The 17,178-nt window shown below is 43.0% G+C and overlaps 1 protein-coding gene across 4 annotated transcripts in view; it reads left to right on the top strand.

The window, feature by feature from the left end:
• The first annotated feature begins 3,387 nt into the window (after positions 1-3,387).
• The window catches only part of USP24 (ubiquitin specific peptidase 24), a 109,909-nt gene continuing 96,118 nt past the window's right edge, over positions 3,388-17,178 (top strand). For 2 of the 4 annotated variants that reach the window (XM_039483808.1, XM_039483809.1), the window contains exon 1: positions 3,390-3,863. In XM_039483808.1, coding sequence (XP_039339742.1) covers positions 3,537-3,863 — 327 coding nt within the window. In that variant the 5' untranslated portion in view covers positions 3,390-3,536. Of the gene's footprint in view, positions 3,864-17,178 lie in introns of all 4 variants that reach the window. The other 2 variants (XR_005583522.1, XR_005583521.1) reach the window with 2 other exon arrangements.

The following is a 17,178-nucleotide window of genomic DNA, read 5'->3' on the forward strand; positions in this document are numbered from 1 at the left end:
CTGTCTAACAAATCCAAGCTAGCTATGACTGCCATCCCAAAAGCTGTCTACAAGGTCAAGTACTTCTGGCACCTACCAAAACATTAGTGAATATTGCAAAATACTCTTTTGTGAGTAAGTAACATCCTTGGGGGTTCTTAGGTATTTGCATACCATTAATTCTGTAGGAACTGGTTAATTTCTGTAAAAATAACACAACTCAAATAGCTGGTTAATTCACAATATATTAAATAGGAACACAATTAAATCAATCACTGAATACCTACACACATTCCTGGTGACCAAAGTACCTATTTTGATGCTCTAAGCTAGGGTGGGAAACCTATGGCCCGCGGGCCGGATCCGGCCTGTTGCTTAATTTCACCCGGCCCATGGCAAGCTCCAAGCCTTGGTGCCTCCCGCAGGGCTGGAGCTGTGAGCACAGGCTTGCCCCGCCGCGGGCGGGAAGCCCCGAGCGTCGATGTCCCCCTCCCCTCTCCTATGGGGCTGTGTGTGGCTCGCCACTAATTTTTTCTGTGGGCCAATGGCCCATGATAGAAAAACATTCCCCACTCCTGCTATAAGCATCCTGTGACCTTAAGAACTCCTCAGTGCCAATTGGCAATGGGATTACAAGAATATCCCAATATGTACATTCTTGTTCTCCGAAGAATATCACATGAGGTCTTAAATGAAAGCCAACAACAAGTTGGTTGTTAATATTGTTGTGAAATGCGTGTACAGTAACTATGTAAGGAGTTATGTGTGTATATTGGGAATATGTTCCTAAAGTCTGTATCAAGACAGAGTTGACAAACAGGTTTTCTGTCATAAAAAAGATGTTTATCACCTGTCTTGCTGGCATGTAAATTAAGCATATAAGTTAATACAATGGAGACTCACTAACATATGAAGTCAATGGGAGGGTTGTGAACTCAACAGGGAGGCAGCACACCAGAGAATAAGCGATGAGAATAGAGGTCATCCAAATTCTGAAGTTCAGACAATGAACTTTGGGGAATAGAAGGAGAAGGCAAGGAAGACAACTCTTCATCCTGCACCTAGCAAATAACTGGGCAGTGCAATTACAGTCATGAAAACAGGATCACAACCTGCCATGGCTGGAAATGCTGCAAAGGACATTTGGATGAGATAAACTTTAGACAGAAAGTTAGCCTGTTAGATTTAGTCTCTAGAAATCATGTTATAAATATACGTTTTATGTAACCCTATTGTTCCCTTTATCCTTTTTCATTGTCTCTTGTCTCTTGAATCTTTGATAATAAACTTATTGCTGTGCTTTCTTGCACCCTCCAATGACCTTCTGGGTCTCCAGGCACCACATCCTCTCTGTAATGCTCCATTTGGGCTGGTTTGCTCAGCTAACCTCCTCCATCTGGGGCATAAATTTTTTCTAGTGATATCACAGGAAAACTGTGTGCAACTTGGGACCCACAACATTCCTGGAGGATTACTAAATATCCTCCCCAGCACCTCCACTAAGCTGTAAAAAATGGTCTTTGCCTGAGGGCAGTCTCCAATGAACCCTGTCTGGTGAGATGGTAAAAGGGACCTTTGGGACTGGCACTCCTGATTTCTCAAGTGACACTGCACTGTTATCACTCAGTGCTACCTCCCATTTGGCTAAAATGTCATCAGTCTGCCCAATATAAAATTATAGCTCGCAAGTTTCAGCACTGCTTGACTATAATAGAGCATCTATCATTACAACTGAGTCCTTGACATTCTGCTTCCCTACTACTTCTGCCTACAAGCCAATAAGGCTTTAATTCATTCACCTGCATGCAAAATTACAGATGTAGTCTGCTGAGCTGAGTGCTGGGCTTCCTCTGTATAGCCTTAGGCAAGTCACTTAAATGCTCTTTGCCTCAGTTTTCCCATCTGTAAAATGGAGATAAGTCTGACCTACACACAGTGTGTCGAGGACTAATTAATGGTTGTAAAGTTCTTTGAAAAAGTGAAATGAAAGCACTACTGTAGGTAATATGATTGACTCAAGAGTCAACATTCAACATATTAAATGAATCAACTAGAAATGCTGGAATTTTGCTCAAGCCCGCCACATTTGAGCTTCGGCAACTCAATGAACTCTAGTACCTCATGACTGGCGGTATGAATGAAAGTGTGAATGAAAGTGCCCTCCTTAGTTCTGGAAGGTGAATTCCAAAAGAGCTCAGAACTTACACACAATTGATTTGTACGTAGTTCCATTAAAAGAGCGAGAGGAATTAGAAAGTTTATATTGTGTGACCACTTTTTCTGCCCATTGCTTATGTTGACATGAGGAGTGTGATGGCTAGTGACATACTGAAATACAAAATGAGTAAACATTTACTATGTTGAGTTGTCCGTTGTTTCATCTAAAAACTGTGTCTCTTGAAATCTTTATCTTCATTGATGAGTACTGTAACAAATCCAAGGCATCTGGGACATCAATGTCACTACACACCATACCATAGCCACTTGGAATTTCATAATGATAGTGATGATGTAGCTCAGATCCTCCCACTCCAAAAGCACAGGTCCTACTTCTTGAGTTAAAGGAGACTCTCCATTAATAGCTAGCAGTACAGAGTCTATGGCATACAGTTGAGCAGTTCTAATTATAGTCTGTAGAGGATACACAGTACTCAGCTCATTACAGCATTATAACCAATGCCTCTTTCTTAGTTGTGGTGTCCCTGATTTTAGGGTTAGCTTTTCAAATTTCCTCCTAAATTGCACCCACAGGGTTTGCCTCTACATCTGCAGAATCCACCACTTTTCTGTCCGCGCTCCTTGACCCTGCCTGACCATTTGCACATATACCTCACATTTACCTCTGTCACATCCTCATTTATGCCAGCAGTTCTGCCAGCCTGTGCTCGTACCGGGTGTATGGGCACGGCAGAGATGGGCACAAATAAGCAAACCGGGCAGAGGCAGGTTTGGGAGGCTCTTTCCCAGTCCTCGCTGCCCGCCCGCTACAGGACAGGGCAGCATTAGTCTGGAAAACCCTCATCCACTCCTCTTTCTATCCCCCCCCAGCAGCCTCCTTCTTCTCTCCTTGCCTCGCAGCCTCCTCCATCAGACCCCTGGCAGCCCCCTCCTTCTTCTCCACTCCTGGGAGCCTCCATCCCACTCCCTCAGCCTCCCCAGGTACCCTCCTGCCCTGAGACCCTTCTCCCGCTCAGGCTCCTCAGGAGGCTGCATCCTCCCCCTCAGAGCCCCTTCCAGCCCGGAGCCTCTCTCCTGTCCCCTCTCCCTGCCCCCGCAGCAGCCTTTTCAGGTTCCCATGGCAACCTCCTCCTCCCTCACACCCCGCCCCGGCCCGCCTCGCCTCCATTCATACCCAAGAAGCCACGCCCCCTCCCCTGTCACGTGACCAGGGCCCCAGGCGTGTCCCCCACCCGGGCTTCCCCGGCCGCTTCCGGGTGGGTGCGGGGCTCCGCGGCGGCGGTCCTGAGGCGGAGGGGGAAGGCGGCCGTCAAGATGGCGGCGCGCAGAGCGGGCAGCGCCTGAGCCCGGCTCCCGGCCCCTATCCCCCCGGCCCGGCCATGGAGAGCGAGGAGGAGCAGCACATGACCACGCTGCTCTGCATGGGCTTCTCGGACGCGGCCGCCATCCGCCGGGCCCTGCGCCTGGCCAAGAACGACATCAACGAGGCCGTGGCGCTGCTCACCAACGAGCGGCCCGGCCTGCACTACGGCGGCTACGAGCCCATGGACAGCGGGCAGGGCCAGCCGGGGCAGGGCGGACTCGGCTCGCCGGCGGGCGGGCAGGGCTCCCGCGGCGGGGACGGAGACGGCGGCGGGGGGAGCGGCGGAGGCGGCGGCGGCGGGTTCGATCCACCCCCCGCTTACCATGAGGTGGTGGAGACCGAGGTGAGGCGCGGGGGGCTGCCGGGGACGGGGCCGCTCACTCCCGGGCGCTGAGAGCTGTCAGCCGGCGCCGGGCTGCACCTAACGGACCGGCCGGTGTCTGCTCATCCCCGGGTTAACGGGCCGATCCCCCGCAGGGGCCCGGCCCGGGAGGGTGGGATCGCGACAGCCCCACCTCTCTGCTCAGCTCCCACCGCTCGCCTGGCAACATGCTCGGCCGCCTCCCACCCAGCCCCAGTGCAAAAAATACCTTGGTTGTAAGGGTGCCGGGCTCTGACTCCACCCGACCTGGATGACTGGGCTACTGGGCCAAAGGCATCGGGGAACTAGTAGGTTTCCACTGCTGCGTTGGGGCGGCTCCAAAACTCAGTGGGGTGCACGGGTGAGCGCTGCTCGCGCTGCTCCCTGATGTGCTGGCAGAGCACAAACTGATGGTGGTTTTAGCTTCTCCCACAATATGGATCCTGTTGTAGATTGCCCCCAAAATGGAGCAGCTCAGCCCTTGGCATGTGGTAGCCAGTTTCAGCCATCATCGGCTCAATTAATTCAAGGTATCGCTACCTCCCCCCCTCCCCCGCCCCACTGCCCACTGAAAGCATAGCATGGCATTTTTCTCCTGTTTGGTGACTGTGGAGAAAATATGCTGTATTTATTTATTTCAATTTCTAGAAAGTGAAGTGCTTGCCATTTGCTCTAAGCATTTTAGGAACATAGTATTATCTGGCTTTGCCAGGATTTTTTTTCCTTTGCCTCATTGCATCAGCCAGGTGGCTCTACACTGTTATGTTCTATTTATTATTATTATTGATTATTTGGTTAAAAGAAAGAAAAAATACCGTGTGATTACCTTGATTTGCTTTGCACAAATCAAAATAGAGTTGGGTTTGTTACTGGATGTTAGGTTAATACAGATAGAAGTAATGGAAATAAGAATAAATGATAACTTAAAAGATGGTGAACTGAAATAAAAATGCCTTAAAATATTGATTTCTTTCTCCCACCCACCCCCCCAACTTACTTATCTGTATTTCAGAATAGTTTTTTGATAAAGGTACTGAAGAATATTGCCCCTTCACAACTTTGCCTCTTCCTACTGGTCTGCTTTTGTCTCTTCTCTCATCTCTCCTCTGCTCTGTCAATTATGCCAGCCTTATCATCAGCCCTTATGCCAGCTTCTCATGCAAACCTCTTCATGCCTTCTATGCTGCCTCTCATGTGTGGATGTCTTCTCTGACCTTATGTGTAAAGCCATTACCCTTTCTTCCCTCAAATCTGAATTCAAAACTCACCTTTCCCATGATGGCTTTAAGAAATGAGGCAATTAATGTCTAGGTTGTTGAATATATGGGGATGACTGGTGCTTATCTGTATTTTTAAATGTTGCTATTATATGTGTATAACCATCTGTATGTGTGTATATACACACACACAAGCTGTGCCCCAGCTTTCACTGCATCACTTTACTTAGGCAAACCTTAGGCACATGAATAGTCCTGTTGAATTTAATGGGTTAAAATCTTCAGCGGATATGCTATGATGTACACCAGTGGAGGATTTGCCTGATGGATTATCTTACATGCATAACGTTACTCGTGTGGAGATGTCTGCAAGATCAGAACTGTATATTGTGTGAATCAACAAAGTTACAATGGATAAAACAAAACCTGGTTTTTAGTGTCTGGCTTGGAGAGGCTGGTGGGGGGCGGATATCATGATCCCAGTATGTGTGATCTGTTGTCAGTAAGCAGTTTATAACCAAGAGGAAGGGATATTTAACATCTTTAATTTCAAATAAACATGTATAGTTAAACATGAGATAAGATGTTTTTAAATATGATATTTAAAGGGACACTGACCATTTAAACATTACACGTGTCTTTTTTTAACCTATTCTTGTTACAAATGATATTTAAATTATGATACTACCTCTGAAAGAATAGCGGGTGGAAATTCCTTTGTTTGTATATTTGATGCTTTGTGTATAGTGAACTTCACTGTTTCCCTTTATAGTAAAATATTTCCCTTTTAGTGGTAGTGTTACAGAAGCTAAGGAAACAAAAACAAAATACAGAAAATATGAAACATTGCAGAGGGTTAGGAGCATTTGAGAGTACAGTTTCAGCAATAGGATCCGCACAGATGCAAGGGTTCTTCCACACTGACAGATCTGATTACAAGATCGAGAGCCTATTTTTTTGTAATGTGAAAGTCTTACTTACAGGAATAGTTTAGAGAACAAAATTAGATGTTTTTGTATTGCATTGTTACAGTTCTTCACGTATTCCAATTTTTCCTCCTTTAAGGTATGAGCTGTGACCTGCTATTCTATTTTGTGTTTGTTTTTTTTAAATTGTAACCTGGAGCATTCCTATATATATATACTTATATGAGGAGACTACTATAATAGACACCTTCTGAAGCAGAGTTTCAAGATATACAATTGGTTAAAGAGATTCAGTCCACTGAGAAATGTTTGTTTGCAACATAAGATGCTCTTTCTCTTACTAATGCTAGCTTACATTATTAAAAACTAATATATTTTAAAATCAAGTTTAAATTTTAGTTTATTTGTTTCTCATCATGGACAATGAAAATTAGTAGTGTTGCAGTGTTCAGGGGAATTGCTTGAGGGGAGCTGGTTATGTTTTATAGAAGCTTGTTTTTACAAAATTAAAATTTTGGCCAAATACATGTTGATCCTTTTTCTTGTTTCCTTATAGTAATTTTAGATGCCCCCTTTGTGCTTCAGATGAGTTGTTTCTGGAATAATTTTAATGAGATTTTAAATAAGGTGTTCTCTTGAGAATCCATGAAACTTTCCAGAGAAAAATATTTCTACGGTATTTGGATATTCCTAGAAACACCTATCTATTATGTATGTTGTGATTACTAGAGTTGCATGTTAAGCACTTGTATTCAGTTTTTGATAAATAAGCAAAGTGATGGAATTTAGAATAGTCATATAATTCACTTGCTGATTGTGATGCATGCCATGATGATGGGTTATATTATTGCCAAATTCCCTACCTTGAGCTACCAAAAAAGTCTGTTCAACCATCATCAACTCCACCTATCTTGGAGATATATCAGGGGGAGCCTGTTTGCTTGCTGCTTTATTTGCCTGTGTGGGCATGGAGCCCATTAAATTTAAGGCTTTAAAAAAAAAACAAATAAATTTGACATCTTGGAGACTTTTCTGAGCCCTTAATTCCCCTTATACTGTCCTGTTCTTTGAGGCTCCATGGGACTGGGGCTTTTGAGCCTGAGGTTTGCAAGAAGAGAGAGTCTGTGTCTTGGTGGCTCTGGGGTTGTGGGATCTCTTCTTTTTAGAACTTATGGTAACAACTTAAGACCCCTTTAGAAATAAATGTTAAATCCTTTTTTATTTCAGAAGGTGTTTTAGTATGACATGTTTTTTATTTTTCAAACATCGAGGTTTATTCTCTTGAGTTACAAATTATAAGCTTTGATTCAATGATTAAAATGCCTAAGCTGCTTGTAAATAGATGCTACATACATTTAATAATAGTGATAATGTACACTGTAATTACAAATTAACAAGTATATTATTTATGCATTTACATTGCACATCTTAAGGATATGCAGTCTAAGGCTAGACAAAGCCAAAGGATGAGAATCTAAAAGGTGGAATGTTCAGATAAAATCCCATGAAAACACAGGAAAGGAAGAATTGAATCAGGAAGGTAATATCTTGATCAGGAATACTGTGCAGTATATTAATAAAAATGATGTAATTAATAACATCTCTTGGTTTAAGCTTTGTGGTGAATGGGTGAGTTTCAGTGAGCAAGGCCCATGGGTCTATCTACCTTGCCCACCTTCAGTGAATGGATTAAACATTTGTTATGTGGGGAGAAAAGCTAAGGAACTTTCTCATCCTTTGATGATTGTAGTGAGGACTGTGGCTGTTCTATAGTTACCATCCTCCTCTAAATGGATCAAAATAAAAATTCTCCTATGAAGGCAGAAACTGATCTTAAAGAGAGAATTTGGTAGTGAGGAAAAATTAGAGGGCTGGGAGCTCCTTATATATAACTTAAACCCTGCAGTATGACAGATTAGTGATTTGCTGTGTGCTTTACTCATACTAATGCACTTGCTGATCTACAATGTTATGTGTTAGTTTCATTTCCTAACTTTACAATTAAAAAGAATCTGGAATTCATGTTAGTTTTTCAGGTTTTTTAGATACAAATTTCCTTGGTGCTCACTCCCTGGTATCTGAATAGTTCACATACCTGAGGTGTCACTGCATTTTTCAGCTACCAATCTAATTAACAGTGATGGCAGGGAAACTGAAACTGATCCAGTGTCTGATTCTTGCTGTAGTCCTGAACCAGTGTCATTGCACACCAAGAGCCAGTAGTACAAAGTTTGATAGGCTTCATCGGGATAAAGATGTGTACCTTCTATTTTTGTGAATCCGGTTGTTAGTTTTGACCTGATTCAGAGGTCTGCTGCTTCCCCCCCACCCCCATCTTTTCCACTAACTGACACTTGTCTCGAGTGCTGAGCAGGGCAGAGCTGAGGCCCTTGCTCAGTACTGACGTCAGGGGTACTGCAAAATGGGATCCTCCAGCTTGGGGAGTACTGAGCAGGCCTTGCAATTCTTGAGCCTGGCCAACCCTTGAGATGAGAGAACCAATATAATGTTCTGGAATGTATGAGATATGAAAAGACAGCAAGTTTCCTGTTCAGCATTTACTTCTGGCATATAATGCTGTTGAAAAGTCAATGAACATGAATTATAGTAATAGTATTCAGCATACACTAGCATATTTCTGCTGTTTCTGTTGAACTTCATGTTAGCATTTTAAGACTTGCCAGAAAATATGCATGGTAGAGTAAATATGATATTGCCCCTCTCTCTGTTAAATCTATTTCTATATTATCACTTCACAAGTGGCACACAGTGCAGGAGTGTTATGCTTTTTTATCTAGATCAGTGGTCCCCAACGTGGTGCCCATGGGCACCATGGCGCCCGCGGGGGCATCTTAAAGCGCCCGCGTCGTGGCCCCCGAGAGAGCACCCGCTGAAATGCCGCCGAATTTCAGCGGCATTTCAGCGGGGACGCCTCTCAATGACGCCGCTTGCCGTCGACAAGTGACGTCATCAAGAGGCATCGCTCCTGAATTTTGGCGGGGACGCCTCTTGATGACGTTGCTTGTTGCGGCAAGTGGCATCATCGAGAGGTGTCTTCGCTGAAATGCAGCTCCTTTAGATCAGTGTTTCTCAACCTAGGGATTGCAGCCCCTAGGGAGGTCACGGGATGGGTTAGGGGGTTGCAAGTGCAGGGCCGGCATTACGGGGTAGCAAGCAGGGCAGTTGCCCAGGGCCCCAGGAAGCTAAGTTACATGCCTCAGCCATGCTGCGTGTGGATCGAGCTTCAAACAAGGCTCACAAGTGAAAAACAGGCCAAAGTATCACACTGAAATGTAATTACAATATTTATATTTAAATTGATTTATTTTATAATTATATGGTAAAAATGAGAGAGCAGTTTTTCGATTACAGTCAATCTTGTTGGCATCTTCATGCCCATCTCATCAAGAAAAATAAAAATTGAATGTCAAAATTCAAAGAAATGCAAAAAAAAAAATTTGATTATTTTTACAGCTCTTCTAAAACATAATTAGGTAGCACAGTAAGGTTTCATTTGCTGCAGAAGGTCCTCCCTGTATAAGGCAAAACACCTTGGACCCGCTAAGTTGTACCTGCTTATACAAGTCTTGATTAGGCCCTGTTAGCATAACATAAATTGAATGCATATCAGATTTACTCCAACCAGCAGACAAATTGATTTGGAAAAAATATAGAATTCTGTACACTACATTCTTTAAACATGTTGGATTTTAAATTAAGCTGTTTTCACAAGAAGTATGAAGTGTTTACTCTTTTCATATCTCTCTTACTGGCCATAATAGAAGCTGTTGTATGTGCTTGAAACAGGGTTGTAGATGAATGATGATGATTAATGTCAATTTTTTAGCAAGCATCAGAGGGGTGGCCGTGTTAGTCTGGATCTGTAAAAAGCGACAGAGTCCTGTGGCACCTTATAGACTAACAGATGTATTGGAGCATAAGCTTTCCTGGGTGAATACTCACTTTGTCAGATGCATGTAGTGGAAATTTCCAGAGGCAGGTATAAATATGCAGGCAAGAATCAGTCTAGAGATAACAAGGTTAGTTCAGTCAGGGAGGATGAGGCCCTCTTCTAGCAGTTGAGGTTTGAACACCAAGGGAGGAGAAACTGCTTTTGTAGTTGGCAAGCCATTCACAGTCTTTGTTTAATCTTGAGCTTATGGGGTCAAATTTGAAAATGAACTGAAGTTCAGCAGTTTCTCTTTGAAGTCTGGTCCTGACGGTTTTTTGCTGCAGGATGGCTACCTTTAAATCTGCTATTGTGTGTTCAGGGAGGTTGAAGTGTTCTCCTACAGGTTTTTGTATATTGCCATTCCTAATATCTGACTTGTGTCCATTTATCCTTTTACATAGAGACTGGCTAGTTTTGCCAATGTACATAGCAGAGGGGCATTGCTGGCACATGATGGCATATATTACATCAGTGGACGTGCAGGTGAATGAACCGGTGATGTTGTGGCTGATCTGGTTAGGTCCTGTGATGGTGTCGCTGGTGTAGATATTTGGGCAGAGTCAGCATCGAAGTTTGTTGCATGGATTGGTTCCTGAGTTAGTTACTATGGTGCGGTGTGTGGTTGTTGGTGAGAATATGCTTAAGGTTGGCGGGTTGTCTGTGGGTGAGGACTGGCCTGCCTCCCAAGGCCTGTGAGAGCGAGGGATCATTGTCCAGGATGGGTTGTAGATCACGGATGATGTGTTTGAGAGGTTTTAACTGAGGACTGTAGGTGATGGCCACTGGAGTTCTGTTGGTTTCTTTCTTGGGCTTGTCTTGCAGCAGGAGGCTTCTGGGTACACTTCTGGCTCTGTTGATTTGTTTCCTTATTTCCTCGTGCGGGTATTGTAGTTTTGATAATGCTTGGTGAAGATCTTGTAGGTGTTGGTCTCTGTCTGAGGGGTTGGAGCAAATGCAGTTGTACCTCAGTGCTTGGCTGTAGACGATGGATCATGTGGTGTCTGGGATGGAAGCTGGAGGCATGAAGGTAGGCATAGCGGTTGGTGGGTTTTCAGTATAGGGTGGTGGTAATGTGACGTCACTTATTTGTACCGTGGTGTCTAAGAAGTGGACCTCCCATGTAGATTGGTCTAGGCTGAGGTTGATGTTGGAGTGGAAGCTGTTGAAATCGTGGTAGAATTCTTCCAGAGTCTCCTTCCCATGGGTCCAGATGATGAAGATATTGTCAATGTAGCGTAGGTGGAGAAGGGGTGTGTGTGGACGAGAGCTGAGGAAGCATTCCAGGTCAGCCATAAAAATGTTGGCATATTGTGGGGCCATGCGGGTGCCCATAGCGGTGCCACTGGTCTGGAGGTATATATTGTCACCAAATTTGACATAATTGTGTGTGAGGATAAAGTCACAGAGCTCAGCAACCAATTGTGCTGTGGCATCATCAGGCATACTGTTCCTGACAGCTTGTATTCCATCTGTGTGTGGGATGTTTGTGTAGAGAGCCTCTACATCCATGGTGGCTAGGATGGTGTTTTCTGGAAGATCACCAATGCGTTGTAGTTTTCTCAGGAAATCAGTGGTGTCACGGAGATAAGTTGGGGTGCTGGTGGCATTGGGTCTGAGTAGTGAGTCCACATATCCGGACAGTCTGTCAGTGAGAGCGCCAATTCCAGAGATGATGCGTCCAGGATTTCCAGGTTTGTGGATCTTGGGTAGTAGATAGAATAACCCCAGTCGGGGCTGTAAGGGTATGTTGATTGGTTTATTGATTTTTTTTAGCAGTAAATCTACATACTTTCTCTTTAGAGAGTGGTATCAGAAAGCGTGCAAAATGTATACAGTACTTCTGTCATGAGACAGGACAACTTATGACTTATACAGTAACTCTTCACTTAAAGTTGTCCTGGTTAATGTTGTTTCGTTGTTACGTTGCTGATCAATTAGAGAACATGCTCATTTAAAGTTGTGCAATGCTCCCTTATAATGTCGTTTGGCAGCCGCCTGCTTTGTTCACTGCTTGCAGGAAGAGCAGCCTGTTGGAGCTAGCTGGTGGGGGCTTGGAACCAGGGTGGACTGGCAGCCCCCTATCAGCTCCTCTCTCCCGTAAGTTCCCTGTACAGCAGCCGCCCAGTAGGCTGTCAATTGCTGGCAGTTCAGCTGTCCCGCTGCCCCTGCCTTCTGCCTGGAGCCTCCTGCTTGCTCTGTGTGTGTGGAGGGAGGGGAGCGCTAATGTCAGGGTGTCCTCCTCCCCCCTGCTCCTGCACCCTGCTTAACCCATCTCCATAGAGTGTGGTGGAGGGTCACGACAGGGATCAGGACGGAGGGAGCTTCCTGGCAGCAGCTTCTGTCTCAACTTGCTGATCTACTTAAAAAAGGCAGTGTACTTAGTGCTGTCAGCATAGTTAAAGGGGCAATGCACATCTTTCACACGTGTGTGTGTGTGTCTCTCTGTCTCTGTCTGCCATGCTGTCTCCCCTCCCTCCATTCGTGCTGCCTTGTAGAGTGTGAGGCTACGTTAACAACAATGGGTTAACCCTTGAGGGCTCAGCTGGTTGCTAGTTCATCATTTAACAGTAAGGCATTCCCAGGGAAATATGCCACCCTCTGACTTCACCACCTCAACCAAGCTTCACAGTCGTCATTGCTGCATACCAGTATCAAATTGTTTGTTTAAAACTTATACTCTGTGTGTGTGTGTGTGTGTGTGTGTGTGTGTGTGTACACATATACGTGTATACACACACACACACACATACACACACCTCTACCTCGATATAAAGCTGTCCTCGGGAGCCAAAAAATCTTATCGCATTATAGGTGAAACCGCGTTATATTGAACTTGCTTTGATCCACCAAAGTGCACAGCCCCACCCCACCAAGAGCGCTGCTTTATCGCGTTATATCCGAATTCATGTTATATCGGGTCACGTTATATCGGGGTAGAGGGGTGTGTATGTGTGTGTGTGTGTATATATATATATATATATTGTCTTCTGTCTGGTGGGGAAAAAAAATTCCCTGAAACCTAACTCCCTCATTTACAGTAATTCTTATGGATTTGCTTAACATTGTTTTGCTTAAAGTCATATTTTTCAGGAACATAACTACAACGTTAAGTGAGGAGTTACTGTATATCTTTTTCACTTGGAGAGAAGGGAAGGAAGAAAGCAAGAAAATCCAAGAAGTCTGCTTGCCATACATTCTTCCTTAAATTTGAGCATTCACTGAGCCATATAGGAAAAATTCTTCTCCCTTTATGGCCCAGTATTGAGTATCTAGTATGATAAAGCCTCCCCAGTGAAAAATCCCATCTTACTTAAAAGCAGAAGTGCAATATCTTTTTAAGCTTGATTGGCTTTTATTGAATGTGCAGGATCCTGCTAAACCAGCTTCCCCTTATCCCTACTAATGTTGCAAAGTGAAATGTGTAGTTAGATTTTAAATGTTGTTTTATAGTGATATCTTGCCTGGGAGGGAAAGACTCAAAATGGAGCAGACTCACCAGTGTGCAGAGACTAGATGCAGGGATTCTGTAGCTAGGAGCAGCAAGGGTTTTGGTAGGTAAGCCAGGAGAATGCTGGAAGCATGACCAGAGAGTCCACAAATTCTGTGAGATCCAATAAGAAACTATGACGATATTAAACTTCTGGAATGTAGTAGCAACTGTGCAGGTTATAAGGTTCTAGTATCTCTCTCTGGATATTCTCTTATTCTTTTAAATGGTTTTTAACAATCATTACTGTGACCTTCTTGTTAAAGTGTAACTAATAGATTGTATGCCTCCTAGCTATCCCTGACTCACTTTAAATATGTCCTTTCTTCGTCAATTTGTGATGTATGAGTTTTGGTTCCACTTTCTACCATATTGCACAAGGATATGGTTGTACTATAGACTCATCCAAGATTGTTTTCAAAGGTAGTTTTATGTTCTAGGTGCAATTCCATCATTCTGCCAACATTCTTCTCATGTTCTACCTCATTGAAAAGAGGCTTTGTAAGGGAAATGGGCCAGTAACCTTTGTGAACAATGTGCTAGCAGCAATTTTTCACTAGCTATACTGCATGCATCTCAAAACTGAGTTGCAATAATGTGGCGTGAGAGTAGTTTCTGTGTTTAACAGTAATGTGGCTCAGGACTTGTGGATTCTGTTCCTGACTCTGCCACAGATTTACTGTATGACTTCGGGCATAGCTCTGTGTGCTTTGGTTTCCCTCTGTAAAATGAGAATAACGATACTTGTCCACCACATAAGTGTACTGTGAGCATTAAGGCTTTTAAAGTCCTTTGACATCCTTGCATAGAGGGAGCTAATAGGTTTGCAAAGAATAATTCTTTTGTCATGTGTGATAAATCTTAGTCTTTAACTAAACAAATGTGTTAAATTTAAGCCCATGATCTTGCTGTGCATTTCAGACAGTCCTGTTTATTGCACATACTTATTTTGAGCTATACAACATGAAGATCTTTGCGGTGGATTCTGGAAGTCTTTACAGTGTGTTTTACATAAGAATTGGCCTTGTAAAATAATTAAGCAATCAAATAAAGCATTGTGGTGGATGCTATCATTAAAATCTTGTCTAGCTGCCCATGTGGCTATCAAGTGGCATTAGAATTTTAACACACTTGCATTTCTAAAGACTACTGAGTAAGCTAGAGAACATCTTTCTTGGCTTTGCTGTTTAAATTTTTCAGCGCTTTTTTTTTAAAGTAACTTGGCACATCTTTCACTATTTATGAATCTTGATGGGCCAAAAGTAGAGACAGATACCAAGAAACTACTTGAAGAGGGGAGTACTGGATGAGAATTAGACTCATAGTTGCTAATACTAAATTCTAGCTTTGTATTTCAGAGGGCTTGCAAATTGCTTAGCATGTAATCTGCAGTGTATTGAAGTAGTTACCACATAAAAAATGCTTTTAAATTACTAGATTGACTCAGGATACATGTTATAGAGGTGATGTTTGTAGTCAGTGCAGCTGAGAGGTCAACTTGCTTTGTATATAGGCAGCTTCTCAGCTGGGCAGGAAGTCTCTTTGATGTAACATTCTCTAGCTGCATTTTCTGGTCATCTTCCCAGTCTAAAGCACTGTTCTGTGGCAGCTGTTTAATAAGGAAGTGAAATACTGAAGGAAAATGGGGATAAAAACAAATTGCCAGTGTTAGAAGTTAATTCCAGCAGATCATTAGGAATGCTTTTGGATTAACAAACAGTAGCTCTTTGTAAGAAGAGGGCTCGGAGGGCAAGCAAAGTGCTTATTTCTTTGTAACCCTTATTTTCAGAGGCACTTGGGTATGTTAAATTGCAATAGGAATAGTTTTCGATATGTAAGTTTCTGCCACACTCTAAGCCAAATTCAGAGGAGTCGGGGGTAGTCTGAATTTACCTTGTTTCTTCAACTCCTCCACTTGTCTTCTTTACACAAATGCAGACTCCCTTTCTACTTGCACATGCTTCACTAATGTGAAGTTTACCCCTCCTTATTCATTGTCTCTGTATGTGGCCTTTGGAGTTTAAGGGAACCTATGGTGGTGTTCGCAGGTTGTGGGGGTAGGAGGGAGTGTTGTGGGTGGGAAAAAACAGCTAACAGAAGCATGTAAGAAGATGAGTTAAAGAAAGCCACCCCCTACTTACATTTACATTTATCATAGCTCCTTGCTGTGTAAGTTTTGCCATTAGACTCCTTTTACACTCCTACATTAGTAAGTGGGTGTAAGTAAGACTAATATCTGAATTAAGCTCCATGTATGGAGGCTTAGAACTGACATGAGATATTCTTGTTCTCTTCATAGCAAGCAGAATTAGGCACTTGCTTATTTTCATAAGCAAGATGGCCTAGTGGCTAGTGCTACATACTGAGATTTAAGAGAAATGTCAGTTTTGTTTTCCTTATTGATTTATTGTGATCACCCTAATTTAATACTTCATTTAGAATCCTAAAAATCTTTCCCTACTGACTTATTTTGTCATTGGGCAAACATTTTTATATCTCTAGTGATCTTGCAGCACTGTGATGACAATACCTAGTGTCCTGGCAGAAGCAAATTATACTAATGATTTTGTTTTTTAAATTCTGGAAATCTGTCATTCATTAAGGCACAATATTTAATTCCCATTAAAGATTGTTAGTTGGAGTTCTGGCAAGCAGTATGCTTGTGTTTGATCACTCCAAAATGTTTATAATTATTTACTCCTCAGCATCAGCACAATGACTAGACTGTCGAATTGCAGCTATGAATGTGGAATATACCTGTACACAAATCTGTTTAAAATATTTCTTGTCATAGTATTTAAAACATTCTCACCTTCAGATTTGTTTTTACATGTACATGGCATATACATGGCCACAGAAGAAGCTTACAGTATCAACGGCATTCCTAGTAATGGCTTTATTTTCCCCTTTCCCAGACTAATGCTAGTTACCTAACTTTAAAAATTAGGCCAAAAAATGTTTGCAATAAGTGCTATTGCACCTCCTGATCTGTCATGGTTTCCAGACCGTATGATGGTTACACTAAAGCAGTGGTTCTCAACCTGTTTACCATTGTGGGCCACATAAGCAGCTCTTTGTGTTGTTTGGGCCATATCCACACAATATATATACTACCTGTATGGCTCTGAGGATGTCACAGGGGCTGCAGCTGCATGCTGATTGGGCCACAGGTTGAGAAGCACTGTACTAAAGGGATCAATATTGCCCTTCCTTAAGCCACATGTCCCCCAGGAAATCAAATGTGTGCAAACCATAGGCTTAGGATCCCATTGTCTGTGTTCAGCTATAGCCCTACTAATATTTGGGCGCTGTGCTGGACTCTGAATATTTAGACTGCTGGGCTGGGGAACACTGAATGGTAACGTTGCACCATTACCCTGGAAACCAGGAATTGCAGTTCCAGCAGTACTCTGATAAAATTTTAATTAAATAAGTTTAATTTCTAGACTGGCTTTGGGCTAAGAGGATTTCTTCTTGGAAGTGTGTATAGCATTCCTGTATCCAGTCTTGTACAGAAAACTGCAAGCTACAAAAACAAACCCAGTGTAGAGTGAAGAAAATAGGTTCATCTTTTTACATTTCCATCAAGCCTAATTATTAATAGTTATTAGGGATTGTATCAAAGAAGGTTAAGCCCACTGTTAGATCCATGGTAACATTACTGTTAGTCGAAAGTAGGCTCAGAGCCTACATCTTGCTCTGTGTGTGAACACTG

This window comes from Mauremys reevesii, linkage group 8 (genome assembly GCF_016161935.1).
Source record: "Mauremys reevesii isolate NIE-2019 linkage group 8, ASM1616193v1, whole genome shotgun sequence".
Classification (NCBI taxonomy): Eukaryota; Metazoa; Chordata; order Testudines; family Geoemydidae; genus Mauremys; species Mauremys reevesii.